Below are 16091 nucleotides of genomic sequence, written 5' to 3'. Positions count from 1 at the left end.
TTTGAGACATATGATTTTCGGTGAACAATTTTGTTACGATTTTTGATGCAACTTAACAATACAATTTATTCCTGAGTATTTTGGTGTAAATAGTTTAATTATTAGTTTTGTATGATTTTTAAATTACGATTTTCATTGTGCACAATTGTAATGTATGCATCTCCTACCTATATGAAAATGCAGTATACGCCCCTTAGCGAAACACCCTGTTTTCATGGTAAAAAGTGGATTTATAGAATTCCACCAGGGTAATAGAAGTACTGGCGTTCTTAAAGAATCTCACCAGCCCAAAGACCTTTACAAAATTGGGCCCTAAGAACCAAAAGTGAGTTAAATAGCATACCTTTTGAGTGACAGTGCCATTACTCTCTCTTTACCTAGCCGAACAGTGAATTTAAATGGAAGAGGTTTCTGGGATAATATGTTAATGAACACATAATTTATGGGAACAAGACGTAGGGGCTTCAAGACTAAAAAACGCTTACAAATATGTGATTTAGAACATAATGAAGACACATTAATACTTCTATTAAATATTGGCTTAGAGAGAAAAAACTACCTACTTTATAGTTCAAATAATAAGGAAACCATATCTGAAGAAGAGAGCATACAGATCTGTAGATCTGACTAACAGCTTATTTGTTTGATAAGAACATACAGTAATTTTAAAGTGACTGGAATGGTAACCAAGTCTTGATCAGATGGCTATTAAAGGGATAGGAAAGTCAAATTAAACTTACATGATTCCGATAGAGCACGTAATTTTAAGACACTTTTAAATTCACTTCTATTTTCAAATGTGCTTCGTTCTCTTAGCATCCCTTGTTGAAAAAGAATACGCAAATATCATACACCAGTGGGAGATGCTGCTAATTGGTGCCTGCACACATTTGTCTCTTGTGATTGGCTAACTAGATGTGTTCAGCTTCCTGCCAGTAGTGCAATACTGTTCCTTCAGCAATGGATAACAAGAGAATTAAGCAAATTTGATAATAGAGGTAAATTAGAAAGTTGTTAAAAAATAGTATGTTCTATCCAAATCATAAAAGAACATTTTTGGGTTTACTATCCCTTTAAGTAAATGTTCCAGATTGGTTGAATTCATAGTCCCAAAAGACTCCCAATACAGACTATCTTCCCTGCCTCACAAAATACAGCAATATACAAAGTGGGTCATCAAAATTAACAGCATTCTCACTCACCACAACAAAACTAATGCAGGACATTTAAAAAATAAAATAAAAAACTTTTTAAGAAAAGAAAGAAAAAATGTGTTCTCTCGGCGTAATAGAACCATAGAGACTCTGGCATTAGGGCAGAGTGTCGACTAACCTAATTACTTTGGGTCTGTTTGTAAGGTAGTGACAAGACAGTGTGGGGGTGACACAAGAATAGATGTCTGTGGAGTGAAAGGCATCAAATACTCCACAAGAGCACCAATACTAAAGTGTTGCCTTGGAAACACTTCACATTGCCTTTAGCAGCTGTGTCAAGAGACGACGAATAGTTTCTTCTAACACACAAATAATGATTCTCCATTGCCCCTTAAAATTAGTATAGGACAGAGCAGAATTTTGCAGAGAAAGAGATAAGGGAATAAGGTTATCAAAGCAGCCATTTAACAAAGAGGCAACCCGCTAAAAAACAGATATGTACTGTATATCCTTATTAGGAAACTAAAGAGCATAATGTGTATAATTATACACTTGTACAAAACACAATGGGAAATAATGGAGATCTACTGGTAGATCCGGATATAATTATAGGGCACGCTTGAGTTAGATAAATACAAAGATAATGTGGAAACTGGACTATCATTGGTGATGTCTGAAAGCAAAATATTTGGCAGATTTTCATTGTGCAGAATCAAAACTAAAATGAACACCATATGAAAAACAGATTTTCTGATATATGTAGAGGATCTCAAATTTGAAAAACCACAGCTATTCTGCCAATTACATGATAATTAAAGGCACAGTCAACACCAAGGGGTCTATTTATGGATGCCTGTGTTTATGGTGAGCCTTCAGGCTCGCCAGAAACACAAGTTATAATGCAGCGGTCTAAAGACCGCTGCTCCATAACCTGTCCGCCTGCTCTGAGGCGGTGGACAGAAATCAACCCGATCGTATTTGACACCCCCTGCTAGCGGCCGATTGGCCGCAAATCTGCAGGGGGCGCTATTGTACCTGCAGTTCACAAGAACTGCTGGTGCAATGATAAATGCCGACAGAGTATGCTGTCGGCATTTATCGATGTGCGGTGGACATGGTTCGGTTTATTTCTAAACTTTTGCAGAAGTTCTTTTGACAAACTTGCATTTCAGGCAATTAGTGCTGACTCATAAATAACTCCATGGGAGTGAGCACAATGTTATCTTTATGGCACACATGAACAAACAGTACATGTTATTAGCTATTCACAGCCAGAGAGTGAGATAAGAAGTGGATTGCATAGTCTAGATTTAGCCCGTAACAACAAATACCAAGATAAAAAAGAAAATTTGATGATAAAGTATTTTGGAAAAATAGTAAATTGGAAAGTTTTTCAAAATGGCATGCCCTATATGAATCATGAGTTTAATTTGGACTTTACTGTCCCTTTAATAACAATAGCCCTTTAAAAGACACCAGAATATGCACAGTCACAATAAACTGCAGTGTTTAGTCAATAAGTAAGCACATTTAGCACAAAAATGATTTGGAAATGGTTATGCAAATGTTATACATTTATAGCACATATGTTTTTAATAAATACCCTTTTATTTACGTTAATGTTTTTCCACTGTTTTCCTAATTTTGTGAAGGTGACTGCTTATGGCAAAAACTGTGTCACCATTGCCTTCTGAGCCTCAGAAATCTCTTTATATCATATGAAATATTTGCACGCTTACAGTGGCGTCACTAGGGTTGGTGTCACCCGGTGCGGTAAGTTATGGTGTCACCCCCCCCCCCCAGAAAGTAGACACACACAAAAACACAGGCACACACACATACAAACACTCAGACACACTTAAATACATACTCAGATGCACACACAAACACTCGGAAACACACTCAAACACACACACACAAAAACACTGAGACACACACACAAAAAAACTCAGACACACACACATACAAAATATGTAAACTGCACTGCATTAATTATGAAGCTCATGCCTAGAGCTGCTCCCTGGCTCAGCAGAGCATCAAATGAAAGATAAACAGAGCACTCTAAAATAAATCACTGAAGAAAAGGTTTAGGCGCGCAAACTATGAAAATCCTGCTCTCTGACTCTGTTCCAAGTCTGTCAGTGCACAGCCCTGGGCCGCATGTCACTGAGCAGTGAGCACAGATAGGCAGGCAGGTTTAGGCTAGCAGCGCTGGCTCAAGGGGCAAAATAATTGTGTGTCTACAACTTCCCCAGTCCCACTAATGTTCACAAATGCCAGACCCTCTAATAAAATAATCTATGCATCTCAACATTGTATTTCTTTGAATTTCCTTAAAATTAAAAAAAAAAAAAAAATTTATTTTTTCTTTTTGGTGTCACCCCTGGAGGGTGTCACCCAGGTGCGGCCGCACCCCCCGCACCCCCCTAGTGACGCCACTGCACGCTTACTAAAGACCAATTTATATAGATTTGATTACAGATAAGGATTGATCTACTCTGTTCAATTTCTTTTCATGTAGTGTTAAAGGGATATAAAACCCTTGATTTTTCTTTTACGAATCAGATAAAGCATGCCATTTTAAACAACTTTCTATTTTACTTCTATTACCAATTTGTCTTTGTTCTCTTGGTATCTTTTGTTAAAACACAAGGATGTAAGCTCCAGCGCATGCACGTGAAGAATGTTATCTATTTGCAAAAACACTAGATGGCAGCACTATTTCCTAGCATGTAGTTCTCAAGGTTTCTCTCCAACAAAGAATACCATGGAAACGAAGCAAGTTTGATAATAAAAGTATTTTGGAAACTTTTTTTATATTGTATTCTCTGAATCACAAATTAAAATATTTGGGTTTCATATCCCTTTAATATTTAGAAAAACCTTATCCAAATTCCTTTACATCATTCTTTACAACTCTTGCTATTAATATATTACAAAATATTTGTTCCTGAAATATATAAAATTGCTTAATATATTAATATCCTATCTTTCCTCTCCCTTCCCTTATCCAAGATATTTATTATAAAAGTTATGATGTCTTTTCCCATAAAAGTTATAGTTTTCAGACCCTCTTTTAAATGTCTTCTAAAATTATAAATATCCTTCTGTTGATACATTCTATAATTGTATTCTATGATTTAAATGACTGGGGATCTATAAATTAGCATATTTATGATACTTCTCTAATACGGAAAAAGGTCGCCAGAGTCCAAAAGAGGCGCGCTCGTGCAAACAGGCGATACAAGGAGACAGGAACGGCCGCACTCTTAAATAGAAGGAATCCATCGTTGTTGACCTAAAATAGAGAAGAAAAGAAGAGGCACCACATGGTGTAGTATAGACAAAGTGTCCCCACAGAAGATAGAATCCCTGAGCCCTAGGTAATGGAGACTCACAGACGGAGCGGCACAACCAGAGTGCCAGACAAGGCAGCACGGGACACTCAGAGTCCCGTATGACTCGCAGCTTCCACTGGAACGTACAACGTTAGGTCAGGTAACCAACGATATCCAATCCAGAGACGCCAACCGTCCGACAACTAGTACCAGACAGATGACGCCAGACAGGCTCGAGGGTATCGACACAGGAAGCTGGGAGTGGCCAAGGTGGGGGGTACAGCAGGGAATACTAGAAGAGGCATGTTTGGCTCAAAAGGGAGGATATTATACCCTCTTGAAAAGCAGGAATAAGTGGACAAGCTGGAGGTTAATCAAAAGTGTTTATTACATACACAGATAAAAGGCAACGCGTTTCTCAGCAAAACATACTGTTTCATCAGGCTATATCCTGATGAAACATCATGTTTTGCTGAGAAACGCGTTGTCTTTTATCTGTGTATGTGCTGCTCCATCTGTGATTCTCCATTACCTAGGGCTCAGGGATTTCTATCTTCTGTGGGGACACTTTGTCTATACTACACCATGTGGCACCTCTTCTTTTCTTCTCTATTTTATGATACTTCTCTGCTGCAAATACCTGTTCCAGTTAAAACACTTTACTGTCTTATTTATATTTTTCCTACTTTTAAATAATCTAAAATAACATGAAACTATTATTATTGTAGATTAAAAGGAAACAGATGTTTTTTGCATAGCCTCCCTAAGAGACTGTACTGTAAAATTGGTTTCCCCTTAATGGGTTTGCAATGACTTGATATAACAGCAGTAGAGTATAAAATGTGGGAGAAATTGTTTTTGGTTTATTTTTGTATATGAAATATCTTTTTTAACACCACAACCCATTAAAATTGACTGAGCTTGCAGCTAAATCAGATCTCTTTATGTTATCACTTCCTATACTCACAAATGCTTCTGTATCTTATCTCTGTCTGTATACCAAAGCCTGATAGTTACTTACTGTATATCTCTTACCTATCACTAGGAGTGTAATTTGTTTGGCTGGCTATGTTTACATACTTTTTCTATAGCCAATACTTAAAGGGACATGATTTAGGTAGAACATACAATTTTAAACAACTTTATAGTTTACTTCTATTATAAAATTTGCTTCATTCTCTTGGTATCATTTGTTGAAGGAGCAGCAATGCACTATTTTTTGCTAACTGAACACATGGGTGAGCCAATGACAATCAGTATATATATGCAGCCACCAATCAGCAGCTAGAACCTAGGTTTTTTTGCTGCTCCTTAATTTACCTAGAAAAACCTTTCAGCAAAGGATAACAATAGAAGGAAGCAAATTAAATAATAGAAGTAAATTGAAAAGTTGTTCAAAATTATATGTTGTGTCTAAATCATGTAAGAAAAAATGTGGGTTTCATGTCCCTTTAAGTATTAAAATTTGTAGTATAGGTGAGGATACCACAAGCAAAAGCAGCTATTTCAAAGGGCAAAAATGAAGGTAAAGAAGATATTTTTAAACAACTGAATACACTACATCAGATTAAATGGATAGCAGGGAACTCATTAGAGGGGATAACTTTTACAGTACACTGTCCCTTAAATCTGCAGTCTATGAGGCCGATTTATCAAGCTCCATAACTTGTCCGCCTGCTCTGAGGCAGCGGACAGAAATCAACGCGATCGAATACAATCGGGTTGATTGACACCACCTGTTAGCGGCCGTTTAGCTGCGATTATGCAGGAGGCATTATTGCACCAGCAGTTAACAAGAACTGCTGGTGCAATGATAAATGCTGACAGTGTATGCATCACATCATATCCGCTCGCACTAAAATAAATATACCCCAATATTATTAATTAACCTAGCCCAAAAGAATACATTTAAATAAAATAATCTTTAGTGTGTAAAAAAAAATACTCTACTTGTCCACTGGTATCCGTCGCTTGTTGATAATGTGTAGCCAAAGATGCTTCATCTTGGAAAGTTTCATTGCATTCCAAGCACTTCATACTGTGTCTGCACAGCTTTGATGGATCTTCATCTAGTGGCATTGCAGGAGTGATGGGCGCACTAACTGGGGCAGATATCACTGGTCCAGTTACACCCGGCTGTATCTTTGTAACAGTGTGTGCAACAACTGCAACAGAGCTTTGGCGAGGAGCAGATGAAACAGTGGAAACATTGTTCTGGGGGGAAGTAATCATCTGGTCCATTGGGACTGGCTTTAAGATTAAGTGTGAGCACTGCATAACAACTCCTTTTTCTTTATGACCACGTGCATGAGAGAGGAGACTGCATTTATTGTAGAAAACTAAATTTTTTGTGCAATGGTTGCATGTGACCTCAATGCGTACACTCCTGCGGTCGTAATGTTGCAGAAGACTTTTTTCAAGTGCAAATGCATCACCACACTCTAAACACTTGTATCCACGAGCCGGTAATGTAATTCCTGTATTTGCAGGAGGACTGAGGTTTGGAACATATACTGGAACTGGATTAATACTGCTCAGCACCTTATTGAAAGCTTCTACTACAGAGCTCTGGGATGATGCAACCACTTGAACTCTAGATACCTTTTTTGGTTGTACTGTTGCAGCGGCAGCTACAAGGGTTTGTTTGATCTGCTGTTGAGGTTTAGTTAACACTTGTCGGAGCTCAGATGTGGTTTGAGAACCTTGAGATAAGAGATTAAAATTGGCAAAATGCACAGTCTTTGGCACAAGCTTAGCAGTGGCAAGACTTGATGCTGGAACCATCACAGTCTGTTGTTGAATAGCATTAGCAGCTTTTATAATGGCATTGCTTGCACTCTGCACTGAAGCAGCAGATATTACAGTGGCTTTCACTGTAGTATTGTTAGCAAACTTTAAATTTATGACTTGTGAACCAGCTGTTTTTACTGCTGATACTGGTAAAAAAGCAGTGGCAACAGGTTTTATAGTAACTTGCTTAGGCGTAACATCAGTTGATGCAACTGCATTAGGGGGACCAGTTGACTGTAGAGAGACCCTGTTTGGTGAAGAAAGAGCAGCAGTTGAAAGTGGAGATGACAAAAGCGAGGAATCAACCATTGAAGATGTTTGTTCTGGTGTTTTTTTTGTGCATTCATTTTCAATGTCGGGTAACACTCTTGTAACCGTCCTCTTAATTTCTCCTGATGACGTTTTGATGGTCTTTATTCTTACTTTTGGAATAGCGGGAGTAGAACCACCAGATGATGGGGAACCTTTACTACTAGTTTCACTTGATACACTTCTAGGACTATCCGGCTGTTTTGGTTGGGCTTTCTTTGTACTGTCAATAAGATTTTGCACAGTCAATTGTGATTTTGGAGATTTGTCCCCAATTGATGGGCTTTCAGCTATTTCTTTTGGCACTGGAGATGACCCACAAGAATTATTTTGTAAATCCTTCGAATCAGAAGCTGCCTTTTTAGCACTTAGCGCAGCAATTGCAGCAATACATGAAGAAAGTTTAGCAGATGACTTTAATTTGAAATAAGATACATTGCCACCATTTGCTTCACCTTTTTCTATATCTAACTTTCCATCAATTACTTTATTTTCAAGAAGCCTCTGAGCACTCTCCTTTAGTTTCTCATCTAGTTTTCTAATTTTGTATGTATCATAGGATATTGAATTGGTTGACTTTTCTAACTCTCTCTTATTTGTTTTGCTTTTATCAGTACTGCTTAAAACTGGAATACCAGGTTTGATCAGATGTTCCATATGCATTTTGTCCCTTTCATATGCCAGGTGAGGAATTACTCCGGTCAAAATATTAGTGCTGAACTTTGTACGTAAGACTTGTCTATCAGGTGGATCTACAACTTCAATTTTTTCATCATCTTCAAATTCTTCTGCACTAGAAATAGGACTGAACTGATTAAAAGCAGATTCTTTGAGTATGTTATCAGATACTGCAGCATTATCTTTAAGAGATTTCAACTCTTCCTTGTTAAAACGTTCTAAATTTGACACAGTGAGAAACCCATTGTGCAAGCCATTTCCTGTGGAATGATGATTGTCTTTTTCAGATGTCTCGGAAGAATCAATAGTTCGTATATTCTTGACAATAACACTTACACCAACATCAGAGGAGGATGGGGCATGAGCATCATCTCCCTGTGAATTCTGTTTTATGTGATTTTCATGATCGTCGTGACCAGACTCAATAGCTGCTTTGGGATCAACCATGTCAGGAATATCAAACGCTGCAAGGAGGTCATCAAAATCTGGTGTTTTCATATCTCCCATGATCACAAGCTGTGCTTCTATATGTTCAATTCTGTAATACAAAACACAAAGTAGATATTTTGCATGAAAATAACAAAAGATATTTACAAACAATACACTTTATTATAACCACTTTACCACAGTATATAACAGTAAATGGTGCCTATACACTTTGTAAATAACATTGTTGTTTCTAACAGTAAATACGGTTTAAATTCATTAAACAATGAAGGCTAGGACTATAAATATGTACTACACATTTTTTGAGTATTATTTATCATGTCTCCTGACCAATTAAGGACAGGGATAAATGAGCTCCTGCACAAATCAAGCAACTATTGTGGCTCAAGCAGGAGGAGTCTATGGGGTAAATTTTTTAAGCTCCATACGGAGCTTGATGCCCCATGATTCTGGCGAGCCTTCAGTTATGAAGCAGCGGAATACGAATATGATCGGGTTTATTGACACCCCCTGCTAGCGGCCGATTTTTTGCTGTCAGCATTTATCGATGTTGCTGTCGGCATTTATCGATGTGCGGCGGATATGATACGCTACATCGTATCATGTCCGTCCTCACTTTAATAAATATACCCCAAAGTTCTTAATTTCACAAAATTGACTCAAGCCTCTCTGGACGGAATAGAAAAATTAAAACTAAGCAAAATTAATAAAATAAGAGGAGTTTATTTATTTTAGTTAGTCATAATTCACCATTTAATGGGAATTCAAGGTCAAGTCAAAATTAAACTTTCATAATTAAACTTTCATAATTCAGATAGGGCATGCAATCACACGATAAAAGTGAAGAAAACTACCCAACTTCAGTCTGAAAAGACAGAAATAGAAGAGGTGCTTCCTTGCGCAAATCAACTTGAATCAAATATGCAGGTAAAGTATCACTCGCTCACAATATACTCACAAAAAAGACGGCACTCATCGTGCTATTGGACACAGACTGGAGTCTCACAGGGCTCCATCTCGCTGACACCGCAGTATACGGAACCCACTCCCAAGGAGATGCGCTAGGCTCAAAAGCTACCCAACTTCAGTCTGAAGAGACAAAAAATAGGAGACGCACTTCCTAGTGCGTCGGCGAGAAAATGACAGGCATATTAAATCTCTCTCGCTTACAATATACTCAAAACAAGGCAGCACTCTGGCGTGCTATTGGACGCAGACTGGAGTCTCACAGCTCTCCAGCTTGCTAACACCACTTTCTGCGAGACCAGGATCCAAAAATGACTCTGCTGGGCTAAAACTTGGGTAAAGATGTAATGCAACTATTGCAAAAAAGCCCCCACTGGCCAGAAACGGCGAATCAGTGATGGGGGAATGATCATATAGATCAAACGATTCGAAGTGATGAATAAAAAAACAAACTTTAATATAGTTTAAAAACAATAAAAACATTTCAGCACTAACAATTGCATCAGTGTGATATGCTACGCGTTTCTCAGTCTACTGACCATTTCTTCAGGCATACAAACAGATCACTTTGTATCCTATTTAAATCTACCTTACTCAATGATGTTACCCACAATAAATTTTGGGTAACATAGTGCACTTTGTAACATTTTAGTTATAAGTTTTGTGAAACATTTTTGTTACACAAAATCCATAACTACTGCTCTCAGATGGCGGTATGGATCGTATTGGTATAGGCTGTAATGCAAGCATTTTAGCCGGACCGCACAACCTGTAATACCGGCACTATGAAAATCCCACACAAAAACTTAATTTTTTGAGTGTGGAATGGACGTTATGTTACAGGCTAAAATGCTTGCGGTATAGCTATACCGACACGACTCGTAATAGTGCGTTACTGCCATTACGCTGAAATTGCCATTTTTTCAGCATTAAAAGCCATAACGCAGAACTCGTTATCTATCTGTAAGTAACTAAATAAAAAATATTCTCTCAATTAACTAATATAAGCTAAAGTATAAATAAGTTATAGAACTTTTTAGTATTATTTAAAGAGTAAAAAACTATTTTCAGAAAATAACATAAAAAATAAAATAAAAATAATTAAGCAGAAGGGGACGGTATTTCCCTATAGTGCAAATCTAAAAAAAAATTGTATTTAAGTTGTATAGCGATGGTACCTTAATCCATCTAGGACAAAGTCTTCTAGGATTACAATTCCACCTACATGTTTTAGGGGTAGACAGGAGGCTGGCTGCAATTTTTGTAAATGGTGGTTATGCCCCAAGGTTAAACAGTTATGGGATCAAACATCAAGCTTAGTAAGTGAGCAACTTAACAAGGATGTTGTTCTCACACTTGAACAGGCATTATTACATGCTCCCCTTATCTAAAACAGCTAATAAACTGATAGCTTTAGTAAGCACAGCCATAAGAAATTGTGTTGCAAAATATTGGAAGTCAACTGTTCCCCATTTTAATATAATCCTCAACAAAATAAGATTGTATTATCAGATGACTGATATTTCTTAAAGCATTTTAGACAATAGAGAGGATTTTTTGGTAACCTCAGAAGATTGGATTGTGTGGGACAGTGGGAGAAAAACAACGGCTAGTTAATGTAATTGGGTTGAAGCCCCACTTTTGATATTGTGATTATTTTTAGTGAGATGGGGACCTAAAGAGAGAGAGAATGGGTGAAGACATTGAGAGCTGTGGGTATTAGGTCTTGCAGGGTTTCGGACCTTTGGAAGGAACATATAGGGGCTGCCTGCCCGAAGTCGATATTAATATTATTATTATTTTTTTAATTTTCCTTTTCTTGGGGAACATAATCTTATTTCATATACTCACTGGCCACTTTATTAGGTACACCTTGCTAGTACCGGGTAGGACCCCCCTTTTGCCTTCAGAACTGCCTTAATTCTTCGTGGCATAGATTCAACAAGGTGTTGGAAACATTCCTCAGACAGCTTGGTCCGTATTGATATGATAGCATCACATAGTTGCTGCAGATTTGTCGGCTGCACATCCATGGTGCGAATCTCCCATTCCACCACATCCTAAAGGTGCTCTATTGAATTGAGATCTGGTGACTGTGGAGGCCATTGGAGTGCAGTGAACTAACTGATTTGAGCTTTGTTACATGGTGCATTATCCTGCTAGAAGTAGCCATCAGAAGATGGGTAGGCTGTGGCATTTAAGCGATGCTCAATTGGTACTAAAGGGCCCAAAGTGTGCCAAGAAAATATCCCCCACACCATTACACCACCACCACCAGCCTGAACCGTTGATACAAGCAGGATGGATCCATGCTTTCATGCGTTTACGCCAAATTCTGACCCTACCATCTGAATGTTGTAGCTTAATCGAAACTCATCAGACCAGGCAACGTTTTTCCGATCTTTTAATTGTAGCCTCAGTTTCCTGTTCTTAGCTGACAAAAGTGCCACCCGGTGTGATCTTCTGCTGCTGTAGCCCATCTGTTTCAAGGTTCGACGTGTTGTGCGTTCAGAGATGGTATTCTGAATACTTTGGTTGTAATGACTGGTTATTTGAGTTACTGTTGCCTTTCTATTATCTCGAACTAGTCTGCCCATTCTCTTCTGACATCAACAAGGCATTTTCACCCATACAACTGCCGCTCACTGGATATTTACTTTCGGACCATTCTCTGTAAAGCTTAGACATGGTTGTGCGTGAAAATCCCAGTAGATCAGCAGCTTTTGAAATACTAAGGCCAGCTAGTCTGGCACCATTAACCATGCCACGTTCAAAGTCACTTAAATCCACTTTATTCCCCATTCTGATGCTTGGTCGTCTTCACCACGTCTAGATGCAATTTGTATTACCAAGCAATTGAACAGTTGTACCTAATAAAGTGGCTGGTAAGTTTATATACTAGTTAACTGAAACGTCTAGCATGAAATTTCTTTGGAACCAACCAACCATTACTTCAAGAGGACTTCCTCACCAGTAAAATCGCAGAGTGTCATATCGTATATATATTATATATATATCTTTGTAAAACGTATGAAACATATATATAGATAGATAATATATATATATATATATATATATATCATACTGTATATGTAGATAATGTGCATCTATTAGTTATGCCCAAACATGCATTACCTGATCATTTCAGTGAAAAAAATAAATTGTTAAAATCATATGATAGTCCGGCAGTACAGTCTGTTGATTGTATATATTATATATAACAATCAATTGTTTTTATAGCTCTTTAAGAGGCTTTCTGGTTTCAAGCATGTAACAGTTTTACTATATAGTTTTACTATAGAATGTATAGTTGTAAAGTTGATGCGTATCTTGTTAACAGTAGATCTATGAATAAGGCTATGTATAATGTTATAGTAGATGATTTTTGCAAAATTTTTAACATTTCTAATGTTACCTTTTTGTAGGAAGTTCAGCCCCTCAGTCCAGCTGCCTAAGCCATTAATCCCTAGGTGTACTTCTGATTGACTGTTGTCTAGGAGTAGTTTAGGCTACTGCACATGCGCATAGCGATTCATCCTGTAAAATATAAAGAAGCACAATAGCACTTCAGTCTTAAATCTTATACAAAAAGTAGATACTAGAGAGCTTGTTGCAGACATTAGTAAATCAGACAATAGAGTCTTTTACTGGCTGTATCATACTGGTCTCTTATTATTACTACAATGAATTATTTATACATCAGCAACATTTTAGTTGGCATATGCAGGTGTACATTACATTGATAAGGGTATGTTACATACTTTGCAACACTTACATTAAAGGGACATGAAACAAAAAAAAAATATTTCAAGATTTAGGTAGAGCATACCATTTTAAACAACTTTCCAGTTTATTTCTATTATCAAAATTGCTTCATTCTGTTGGTATCATTTGTTGAAGGAGCTGCAATGCACTACTGGTGTCTAACTGAACACATGGGTAAGCCAATGACAATTGGTACATATATGCAGCCACCAATCAGCAGCTAGAACCTAGGTGCTTTGCTGCTCCTGAGCTTACCTAGATAAATTTTTCAACAAATGATAACACGAGAAGGAAGCAAATTAAATAATAGAAATAAATTGGAAAGTTGTTTAGAAATTGTATGCTCTAAATCGTGAATGTCTAATTGCAACTTTACTGCCCCTTTAAGAAACGCTTACATATAATTACAAAACAACCAGATAAAAATGGCCAAACTTGTTCCAGCCAATAAGATAAAGCTAAACTTTTTTTTTTATGGAAAAACTAAACATGCATATTATGAAAAAAATATATGAATGGCATACAAAGTGGACTAAAAGTGATGCATTAAACCAAAAAGGGACATGAAACACACAGAACAATTGGACATGTTGGACCTTAGCATAATGGTGATCAGATTATTGTGAGTAGTAAAAAACATATATATATATATATATATATATATATATATATTATATATATATATATATAAATATATGTATGTATATATATAGGGAGGGTTCCAGCACACTTTTGTCCTTTAACAACAGCCGGGGTGCACTTCAAATCAATAATGTAGAAAAGTAGACAAGGGGAAGGCACTCACCGTTTTCAACAGTAACTCTTTATTCACAGATTAACGTTTTTGAGGTTGCCCGCGTCCTCAGACCAGACCAGGGGGGGTAGTTATCAACCTGTCAACTTTCCTGCCTTCGCCGGCCCAATACGCCCGCCTAAGCTCGCCTCACATCGCCGCCGCGGACCTGAAAAAATTTGCCTAAGTTATCAAATAAAACTGTCAAAAAGCCGCGGGGCAATGAGCAGCGGACTGTGAGAGTTATCACTCATCCGATCTCGCTGCTCTTCAGCTTTTTCCCAGCTTTATTGCTAGCCTGTCACTAAGCACTCACACTAAACTGCACTGTTCTACCCCCTATACCGGCGCCCCCCGCAACTAAATAAAGTTACTAACCCCTAAACCGCCGCTCCTAGACCCTGCCGCAACTCTGATAAATGTATTAACCCCTAAACTGCCGCTCCTAGACCCTGCCGCAACTCTGATAAATGTATTAACCCTAAACCGCCGCTCCCGGACACCACTGCCACCTACATTATACCTATTAACCCCTATCCTGCCCCCCTACACCGTCGCCACCTATAATAAATTTATTAACCCCTATCCTGCCCCCCCTACACCGTCGCCACCTATATTAAATTTATTAACCCCTATCCTGCCCCCCCCTACACTGTCGCCACCTATAATAAATTTATTAACCCCTATCCTGCCCCCCACTACACCGCCGCCACTGTAATAAAATTATTAACCCCTAAACCTAAGTCTAACACTAACACCCCCCTAACTTAAATATTAATTAAATAAATCTAAATAATATTTCTATTATGAACTAAGTTAAACCTATTTAAAACGAAATACTTACCTTTAAAATAAACCCTAATATAGCTACAATATAAATAATAATTATATTGTAGCTATCTTAGGATTTTTTTTTATTTTACAGGTAACTTTCAATTTATTTTAACTAGGTACAATAGCTATTAAATAGTTATTAACTATTTAATAGCTTACCTAGCTAAAATAAAGAGAAATGTACCTGTAAAATCAAAACTAACCTAAGTTACAATTACACCTAACACTACACTATACTTTAATAAATTATTCCTATTTAAAACTAAATACTTACCTGTAAAATAAACCCTAAGATAGCTACAATGTAATTAATAATTACATTATAGCTATTTTAGGATTTATATTTATTTTACAGGTAACTTTGTATTTATTTTAGCTAGTTAGAATAGTTATTAAATAGTTATTAACTATTTAATAACTACCTAGCTAAAAGAAATACAAAATTACCTGTAAAATAAATCCTAACCTAAGTTACAATCAAACCTAACACTACACTATCATTAAATTAATTAAATAAATTACCTACAAATAACTACAATTAAATACAATTACATAAACTAACTAAAGTACAAAAAATAAAAAAGCTAAGTTACAAAAAATAAAAAAAATAGGTTACAAACATTTTAAAAATATTACAACAATTTTAAGCTACTTACACCTAATCTAAGCCCCCTAATAAAATAACAAACCCCCCCAAAATAAAAAAATGCCCTACCCTATTCTAAATTTAAAAAGTTCAAAGCTCTTTTACCTTACCAGCCCTTAAAAGGGCCTTTTGTGGGGGCATGCCCCAAAGAGTTCAGCTCTTTTGCCTGTAAAAGAAAAATACAACCCCCCCAACATTAAAACCCACCACCCACCCACATACCCCTAATCTAACCCAAACCCCCTTAAAAAAACCTAACACTAATCCCCTGAAGATCATCCTACCTTTAGTCGTCTTCACTCAGCCGAGCCACCGATGGAACTGAAGAGGAGACCCGGACCGGCAGAAGTGATCCTCCAAGCGGCGCTGAA

The 16091-nt window shown here is 37.2% G+C and overlaps 1 protein-coding gene across 1 annotated transcript in view; it reads right to left on the bottom strand.

The window, feature by feature from the left end:
• LOC128644326 (zinc finger protein 532-like) overlaps positions 1-8776 on the bottom strand; it is a gene marked incomplete at its 3' end in the record, with an annotated part of 34067 nt that extends 25291 nt beyond the window's left edge. The window contains exon 1 of the mRNA XM_053696986.1: positions 6443-8776. Within this exon, the coding sequence (XP_053552961.1) occupies positions 6443-8776 (2334 nt within the window). The remainder of the gene's footprint in view (positions 1-6442) is intronic.
• Between the last annotated feature and the right edge of the window lie 7315 nt (positions 8777-16091).

This window comes from Bombina bombina, unplaced genomic scaffold (assembly GCF_027579735.1).
Source record: "Bombina bombina isolate aBomBom1 unplaced genomic scaffold, aBomBom1.pri scaffold_1793, whole genome shotgun sequence".
Lineage (NCBI taxonomy): Eukaryota > Metazoa > Chordata > Amphibia > Anura > Bombinatoridae > Bombina > Bombina bombina.
This window is presented reverse-complemented; position numbering and strand designations above follow the sequence as displayed.